This window comes from Periophthalmus magnuspinnatus, chromosome 23 (genome assembly GCF_009829125.3).
Source record: "Periophthalmus magnuspinnatus isolate fPerMag1 chromosome 23, fPerMag1.2.pri, whole genome shotgun sequence".
Taxonomy (NCBI): Eukaryota; Metazoa; Chordata; class Actinopteri; order Gobiiformes; family Gobiidae; genus Periophthalmus; species Periophthalmus magnuspinnatus.
This window is the reverse complement of record NC_047148.1, coordinates 15,008,179-15,017,358: the sequence shown is the minus strand read 5'-3', so window position 1 is coordinate 15,017,358 and position 9,180 is coordinate 15,008,179. Positions and strand designations below refer to the sequence as shown.

At 37.0% G+C, this 9,180-nt stretch overlaps 1 protein-coding gene across 4 annotated transcripts; it reads left to right on the top strand.

The window, feature by feature from the left end:
- The first annotated feature begins 170 nt into the window (after nt 1-170).
- LOC117391727 (myelin regulatory factor-like protein) lies at nt 171-8,989 on the top strand. 4 transcript variants are annotated; one of them, XM_055231580.1, is made up of 24 exons: nt 171-460; nt 724-808; nt 990-1,083; nt 1,159-1,220; nt 1,304-1,682; nt 1,775-1,972; nt 2,047-2,242; nt 2,310-2,386; nt 2,551-2,661; nt 2,760-2,850; nt 2,944-3,144; nt 3,419-3,527; nt 3,693-3,802; nt 3,886-4,031; nt 4,307-4,459; nt 4,536-4,604; nt 4,691-4,737; nt 4,845-5,003; nt 5,083-5,130; nt 5,209-5,293; nt 5,383-5,457; nt 5,548-5,659; nt 6,261-6,332; nt 8,773-8,989. In XM_055231580.1, the coding sequence occupies exons 2-24, from the start codon at nt 742-744 to the stop codon at nt 8,860-8,862; spliced, it is 2,751 nt and encodes a 916-aa protein (XP_055087555.1). In that variant the 5' UTR covers nt 171-460; nt 724-741; the 3' UTR covers nt 8,863-8,989. The 4 variants fall into 4 exon arrangements, with proteins under 4 accessions (XP_055087555.1, XP_055087556.1, XP_033845515.1 ...); XM_055231581.1 differs by having other exon boundaries at nt 719-808; XM_033989624.2 differs by having other exon boundaries at nt 688-808.
- The last annotated feature ends 191 nt before the right edge of the window (nt 8,990-9,180 follow it).

The window sequence follows — 9,180 nt, the reverse complement described above, 5'->3', positions numbered from 1 at the left end:
TTTGACTCGTGGCTAATACTAAACTATTACACTACATCTTTAATGCCTGTTGGATTATATTATGTATTATGTATTTTACACTTTTACAGAGACTTTTCTTTCAGCTCTTAATAAAGTGCACCATAAAGTTATGACTTATAGCTCAGCAGTGGCCCCAGAGACAGGTGTGTTACCTGCATCAGGTGCGTCAGTGCATTTAGCTTTTCCTGTTCAAAGCTCAAAGTTCACCTGACAGTCGAAGGATCCACAAACAAGAAGGAAAAAGGGAATACTGCTTTTAACGCCACAAAAGGCAAAACAAAGATAGTCACATCGGATGGATTCATAAAGGATGCGGATTGTACATTTATTGTACATTGTACTGAAAATGGATTACCCTTGACAAAATTCAGCATAGCTCATACAGAGCATAGCTCACTGCGGTCATTGACTACCTGCCTGCCATCTTGGAAAGACAAAGGTGTGTTTAAACAAAATGTCCCCCAAATTTTTTTTTGTTCTTGACTATCACCAAAAATAGTATTATTTTTTGTAATGTAACTTTATTATTATATGCCTTTTGTGAAATTGTGTTAGTTGATGTTTATTAGCTAAATGTCCATTTGTAATTATTAAATTATGGAGGCTACATAATAACAATTTACGAGTATATTTATATTTGAAGTGTGTTGGCCCTATGTTACACAGGGGGTTCATTCGACCATGTTTCATCCCCAAGAGCAGAGCCCTCATTTGGGTAGCATGGAGCCCGGAGTACCCAAGCAAGATGTTGTGGGCGAGAATGAGGCACTTCACCAGTTCTTCAGTGGTGAGATGCATTTTCAGTCTATTCTCACCTGTAATACACATTATGCTACAAACCCTGCTTCCTAAAATAGACACTTATCTAAAGCTACTGGGTTAACAGGTCACACACATTTATCAGGCTGTTATCTCATTGATGATCAAGGTAATTAATGGCGGACTGGTATTTTTGTATGTACATACAGGTGAAGACGTAAGTGGAGTATTGGACAGTTCTGTTTCTGTAGATACGAGCATCCTTGAACAGTACCTCAGTGCTGATATGTGCCCCAACAACTTGTAAGACACAATTTTATTCTGGTCATATATTTGTCAGTACATTGTCTATAACTTAGTTCTCTTCCTGGTTTTCAGCATTCTTCCAGAATCTCCTCCTGACTCAGGGTCAGAGGCCTTTTCTCCTGCACAAATGCCTGGTATTATTCATTATGCCACTATGTAAATCTTACTCATATTATGTTGTGATATATAGTATAATAAGTTTACTCTTCGTCTGCAGAATGTATCTACAAGCATTCACTTTGGTCAAACCCGCAGATGTGTGAGTCTGGGCATGTGTCTTCATCGTGTCGGTTTAAGAGTAACTCTGTCTCGTCATCTGAACTACTGACCCATGAACAGCTACGAACCATGGGTCTAACAAACATTAACATCAAACCTGGGACCCCTCCTGCTCCTCCTGCCTTAAAACCCCACATACACCAGTCTCCCAGACAGATGCACTCTTTGCCCCCTAGAAGCAGCTTGCAAGGATACACCCCTCTTACCCCCCCATCACCACCTCTCTGTTCCCAATACTGTACACCATTCCCTGAGCAGGAACCCTGCCTGTCCACTTCATCTTGCTCTCAAGCATCTACCTCCATCTCCCACAGCAGGTGAGCTTGCCACCTTTGCTATCATAATATATATTTTATCGTCACATTTACTATTAACATTGCAATAAATGTTAAGTATTTTTTCTCCTCAGTTCTCAAGAGAGTAGAAAAAGGAAGAGATCAGACTGTGAAGACACACTGGGACCTAAAGCACCATATGACGTTAACATCAGTGGGAACGCCAGCACGAGCAGCAGCATCACTGGCAGTGGGTCATGCAGCTCATTAACATGGGACCAGTACAATCCAGGACAGTGGAGCACTTTGTTAGACAGCAACTACCAGCCTCTGTTAGTACAAAGACAAACAAAAAAAACAATTAATATTAAAATGAGCTGTGTATTAAGTGTCATTTATGTTTTAGATCACCTCTGGTCTACCATGTTGATGCAGATAAAGGCTTCACCTACTCAACAGCAGATGACGTTTTTGTCTGTCAGAAGAAGAACCACTTCCAGGTCACAGTCCACATTGGGATCACAGGAGACCCCCATTATGTCATGACGACCAGTGGGTCACAGGAAGTCAACCACTTTGAAATTAAAGTTTTTGGAGTCAAAGTATGAGAGGAGCATGTGATTTACTGAGCAAAAGCATTGTCAGGAAATAACTTTGATACTCTTACAGTTGGAAGACCCCAGTCACCATGTGCTGATTGAGCAGTCACAACCGGATCGGAGCAAAAAGCCTTTTCATCCCGTCAGGTGAGGAAAATATTGAATTGCAAAGAATTATACCAGATTTGTGCCTGTTTCCATATGTTTCCATAATAAAAACTATATACTATATTAAATAAATAACCATTTCAGTCTTTACCATAAAATGTTTAAAATCCTAAAGATTTACATGCTTGACTGTTTTCTTCCAGAGTCAGTCTACCAAGCAGAAAAATGACCAAGGTGACTCTTGGTCGACTACACTTTAGTGAGACAACTGCCAATAACATAAGAAAAAAAGGCAAACCAAACCCAGACCAGAGGTCAGTAAAAAAAACAAAAAACAAAACATTAAGTATAGTTAACATTGAGAAAGAGAAGTTAGATCCTTCAGAGTTGTTTATTCAGTAAATTTTTGCAGATATTTCCAGATGGTTGTCGGTTTGTATGCTGCTGTGAAAGAAGAGATATTATTACTGGCTGCACTGGTGTCAGAAAAAATCATTGTCAGAGTAAGTAGGCTAATCTCAGCCTCTATTTTTTTCATCAATTTATTCATCTTAAAACCTTCCAAACATGTGAGACATTGAATTGTCTGTGCACAGGCGTCTAACCCAGGTCAGTTTGAGACGGAGGGAGACTCCATGTGGCAGCGAGGGGTAGTACAGGACTCTGTGGTATGTCATGGACGTGTCGGCATTAACACAGACTCTCCTGATGAAGCATTGGTTGTATGTGGAAATGCCAAAGTGATGGGCACAATCCTGCAACCATCAGATCAGCGTGCTAAGCACAACGTACAGGAGGTGGGTCAACGACACACGTTTAAATATAACTTAAATATGAATTCACTTAAAACTTTTTACAGTCCATTTCATTAATTTAGTTCAGTCATTATTTATGGGAAAACATACAAAAACATTACTCACAGAGACAAAGTTGAACTCAACCAGGCTAAATAGTTATCAGTTTCTGATTACAAGAAATGAAAAGTGCAGAAGAAAAATACTGTACATTTAGTTACACAATAACATGACCACCACAGTGATTATATTTCATAAACCGTATACGTGTCTGTAGGTCAACTCCGAACAACAACTGAAACGAATCACTCAAATGAGGATAGTGGAGTTTGATTATAAACCAGAGTTCGCCGCAACAATGGGAATAGATCAACCTCACCAAACAGGTACCAAACGTTGGTGTATTTTAGGGTTCACACTTGGATACACCACAAAAAACCTGGGACTAGGGTGTGACTACACCAAACCAAGACCATTTAAGAATAAAAATGTCTTTAACCAAATGTGTAGAAAAGTCTTTAGTTGAGGCTAAGGCTTCTCTTTACTCTCAGGTGTAATAGCTCAAGAGGTAAAGGAGCTCCTGCCGTCTGCAGTCAGAGAAGTAGGAGATGTCACTTGCTCTGATGGAGAAAAAATAGACAATTTTCTTATGGTGGACAAGGTAAGCCCACACTCACACCACATTTCAATGAACTTGTTTGAATAGAATAAGGAGATTAAGATGTTTTCTTCTATTTTATGTAGGAGCAGATTTTTATAGAAAATATTGGTGCAGTACAGCAGCTGTCAAAGCTCACTAACAACCTGGAGACAAGGATTCAAGACCTGGAGATTTGGAACCAGCGACTGGCCAAACTCAAGAGTCTCACGGGCAGCCTCCGCTCACACAGGTGTCACACGTTTGTATCTATTTGTGCAAACATCCATACAACTGTGTGCTATGCTCACCCAGTAATATCTCTATAGCATAAGTTAAAACACAGAAGGAATCAAACTAATCTGATCAACAGCTAAACAGTAAAAATGAAACAAATTAAAATGTATGTAATGCCTATTGCATAACTGAGGTTACTCTGTGTTATCAAAATGCAGTAAGAGTTCAAGGCCAGACACAGTTCAAGGAAATTGAAGATTCAGTTGTAACTGAAATTTTCTCTTTTCATAGAAAAAATAGCAGTGTTTCTACAACACCGACTAATGTGCCATCTGAAACACAAAAAACAAAGAAAAATGGCAAGTCCCACAAGTATAACCACTGTTTACAGCACAGAGTCTTTCAGGCCAGCGTCTTCACACTTCTGGCTACTCTGGCTTTTTGGTAAAACTTTGATATCTTTTTTTAAATTTCCTGCATCTGAAAGTTAAATCCTATGATGATTGTATTTATTTGTCAGTATGATCTCTATCACCGCTCTGTACCTGGTCACTTTGGAGGAGGATACAGACACCACCCACGGTCACAGGTAAAACAGAGATAGAGAAATATTAACATTTGTAATAAACGTATTTTAAAATGTTTCTGACCCTGGATTTTATTTATCTGTTTCAGTAATTCAAGCTTAATCCCTCCAACAAGTACTGCCTGGACAAGCACAGGTACAATCACTTTTGTGATTCTCCATCATTTTTGTACTTTGGTAGGCTATCAAAACAATATTTGAAGTAAATCTAAATATCTAATAATTATCTTATGGCCGTTGTAGCACAACCAACGAGTTCCCCTGGGTCTTGGCCGCCAGAGGTGGACTTCTGTGACATCCTGTACTGTGACCAGGTGTACTGTTGCCCCTCACACCAAGGGGGCAGCGCTGGCTTCACTATCACCCTTCATGACGGATGGGAAGAAAAGCACAATCAAACAAGTAAACCAATTGTTTATATCAGATGTTTTGTATAGTGGGCTCTACTTGCAAATATGCAATCATTTATTTTGAATTGCAGAAATGAGAATACAATATTTTTATAATCAACTGAAAAGTGCCAGAGACTGTGAGTGACTAAAACCATTTATTTATCTATTTATGTATTTGTTTGTTTGTTTATTTGTTTGTTTATTTGTTTGTTTAGGGACAAATACAACCATTCAACACTTCATGATCAAGGAAAATCAACAGATTATTGACAGTAAATATTGTCTTAGAGATGAATGTGGGTAAGTCATTTAAAATGAATTAATTGCCCTTTATGAGTTATTGATATCACTATCACTGTCGTTCCTCTAATGAAATGCACCTGCTTCAGGCCGAGCAGGTTTGTCTATAGAGTTCCCATCAGCCAGTTTGTGCCTGGTAACATGAGGATCACTCTGCTCATGAAGTAAGTCCACTCAAAATAGGCCACTTTGAGTCAAGTGGAGACCAATACATTTAAGTACATTTAAATCTTATCTATTCTTATTTTATGTAGTTCTACAGAGCTTCTAGTGGTTCATCTTTGTTATTTTGATGAGTCAGCACCCTGTACATCCCGACTGGATATAAACACTGTGACTGGGAGCCAATATCCTTCAAATACACAGGTAACAAAGCACTTAATAACTATTTTTAACCAAACATGATAATTTAGATTTATAACGTTGCTAGAATTTTCATTGATTTTCCTTGTCGAGCTCATGTTTTTAACTTTTCATGGTGGTCACAGACAGAGGTGATGGGACATAGGAGCCATACTGAAGAGAGAATAAATTAACTTCTCAATTGTAACTTTCTAGACCTTAAAATAAGACAGTAATTGTTTCCTTGTCATGTATGTTTTTATGTTTTGTGTTTTTCTTCTTGATTTTATTTCCCCTTCAAGATGTTTCATCAATAATACTTGTTTGTCTATGACTTCAGTTACTATGGGGATTAATAATGCATGATGTTTTGTAGTGAATTATGAATAACAGACTGGAGTTCCCTTTCATCAGAGTGGCAACATCTGGTTACCAAACATCCTAATCTCAGCCACATTCAAATCCATGACCTTAGGCACAGCACAGTAGGGGGGAACTCCGCAAACATATTTAAATGATATTTCCTTACGCTTAAGACCAGTGTTTGTTCTTATCTCATCACATTTTAATGAGTGCAGGTCATTTGTCTTAACCACTAACCAGGTTGATTTTTTTTATGTTTCAGGGAGTGCATGAATGGCCTCTTCATGTCGCTCGTCTGTATCACAGCTCATATCACTTCCGATCATCTGTTGCGGTAAGATTTTATGTTAGCCTTTAGAGTGAAAGACTGTGCACACAACAATATACAAGTCAATAACACTGTCAAAATGTTTATGCTGATTAATATTTAAATTTAAAATACACTAAAAGGGCCTCCTCCTGCTTATTTCCATTGAGATTTTGTTCTTTTGGCTATAATATTCTAACCTTGTGCAGGAAGATGGATTCTCAAGATATTTGTGATTTGACTAAACTCACAATCCATCCTGAGCAATGTTTCTCAAACTTTTTTTTTCATGTGTCCTTTTTTTTCTAATACAAAAAAGGACACATGAAGATTGGGTTTATTCATTAATAAGACCAAAAGAAAAATGACTATACAGCACTGCTATTGAAATGAAAAAAAAAAAACTTTGTAAAAACATCTTGTTTTAAAAGTTCCCATGTCAAAGTTCAACAAGCAAGTAGAATATTCAGGCAGTCTCTCATAAATGAATTTTATACAGTGTTTTTCTCTTCTGGCAGATAGCAATTGCCGGCCTACTTTTTCAGAGTGCACAGTGATGGGTTTTAAATTCACCACCTGTTATGAAACGAAGGGCTGCGTGAAAAAGTGTATCTAAAGGTTTCAAAGAAGAGGCTGCAGTCTGCATGTAGATTATATCTCCATAGTACAGAAAGAAAGGCTGCTTGAACAATTTCTTTTCTGTAATTCACTGGGATACATGATTTGTTTCTGTCATAAAAATTATCAATTTGATTTTAAACTGTTACATAATTCAGAGATATGTTTTTTAAAGAAAAAGTTTTTGCTAAGCCAAAACCCAAGATATTTATAGGTGGTGATTCTTCCAATAAATGTAGGATTTTATGATCTCTATGAATCAAAATCTGTAGTTAAATCAGTAAACTGAGCTGCACAATCTTGTTTCTTATCAAGGGCTGTGAAAATGACACAGCCCTTTTATGGTTGTGGTGACAGTACTATGCTCTTTTCTAAAACCTGATTGATAAGACTTCAAAATGGAGCATTTATTTGAATAAACAACAATAATTAGTTGTGTACGATTCAGGCCATTGCATAGGTCTCTTTTCCCGGTTTGGACTTTTTCCTCAGTCATTTAATATTTATATCCCCCATTATTAAGAACTAATTTTCCAGTTTATAAAGCATCAGGGATATATCATTAAGAAAGTGCTGAAGGTGCTCATGTCTTTATTTATTAAATGTGTTCTTCTCTGTGTAAGTCAAATGCAAATTGTATTTGACCTACACACAACTGGATGAGCCACTTTTGTAAAATGTGCAGTGACTTTATGAATGACGTGCTGCTGAGGGCTTTGAGTTTTATAATACATGTGTTTGTGGTTTAATTGAAAATCTACTCAATTTAATTTAATCTAATTTTCACTTTAACAATAAAGTGAAAATTTTGAGGAACACTAAAGAAAATTGTATTTTATTTTAGGCTATAATTTTCTCTTGGACTACTAGGGGGCGCTAGCTGATTACAGTTTGAGTTCCACTCATCTTGAGATACTCCTGCTGCAATGACAGAGCAGCATTGAGATTTATGTGGAAACTAAAGGCCCAAGCAAACAAAACAAACATGAGGTCGCTGACAGACGTACTTCAGCCTGTTTTAGAGAAAATACATTATTTTGTTTGTGAAAAATGTGCACTTTGTGCAGGGAAGATGTCTGTGCTTTTATCTTAACTGGATGTAATAAAAGTTAGATCTTTTTGGCTTGTTTCACTGTTGTGGCGTTTTGACCAATCAGATTCAACTATTAGTCATGACACTTTGGTGCCTGGCAAATCCAAAATAAAATTGCTCTGTATTATTTATACAGATTGATATCAGTCTGGCCCCTATGCCCTTTGTTGGCTCTCAAGCTTGGTCAAACATGATCATACAATCAGATTTGAGTTTTTTTGTGACCCATGTGAAACAAAGGAGCTCATTGGTCATGTATGATTTACAATTAAAATCAAATTAATTTAACCTCAGATTAACGGAGTTTAGTGCTTCACTCATTTATTCTGCAGAAATTTGTGATGTTTTTCAGCCCCCTGTGATATTTTATTCTTTTATTTTGTTCCAATTCGGACGGCCTGTGCATGTCTCTGATTGGTTAATGCACCTGATAATCACGCACATTTGAAAACGAGGAGACCAGACTCATATCTTCGTAAAGTATTGAAAAAGTGTGTATTCTGGATCCCAGGCAAGACATTTTGTCTTTTCCCGATCACTTTCAGCGAGAGCCATTCCAGACTGATGTGAAGAACTCATTTCAGAGTGTTACACATATCAGTCTGGTGTGAGCCAGGTTAATACTATTCCACAGTATAGAATAAAACGTATCTATCTCCATGGAGAATGTTTCAGAGTGAGATTTTTACTATATATTTCCATGTAATCATGTACCTTTAAAAAAAGTTTTTTAATCTGTTTTGCTTTGTTTTTCAGGGCCAAGCGAACTGCAGTACTGACCATCATTATGCCGGAGTGCTGTTTACTGACTACCATTTCCACTTCTACAGACGTTGCACTGACTAAAATATTCTGTCAATCAAAATAGACATATTTATGTTTAATAATGTGTAAAATATTTGCGTTTTTCTCTTTACTGAATATTCAAATCAAAGCCTTGTCAGTTGTACAGTTTATTATAATCAATATTAGTGCATCCAATTAACAAATAATGGTGTGTATGTAGTAGAAATGTGGCAGTTGTTTGCTCTAGTTACTTGTTTCATAATAGTATTATTGACAATTTCTTAAAAAATTATGTCATTGTTTGTTGTCTGTCTAATAATAATAATATATAGTCAAATAAAATGTTTGTTGTTTTCACAACTTTTGTACAAATGGCCT

Coding starts and splice junctions, on each gene's coding strand:
- LOC117391727 (XM_033989624.2), top strand. CDS start 703: ATGTTTCATCCCCAAGAGCAGAGCCCTCATTTGGGTAGCATGGAGCCC. Junction 2,662..2,759: donor AAACCAAACCCAGACCAGAG/GTCAGTAAAAAA, acceptor AAATTTTTGCAG/ATATTTCCAGATGGTTGTCG. Junction 6,333..8,772: donor ACTTCCGATCATCTGTTGCG/GTAAGATTTTAT, acceptor TTTGTTTTTCAG/GGCCAAGCGAACTGCAGTAC.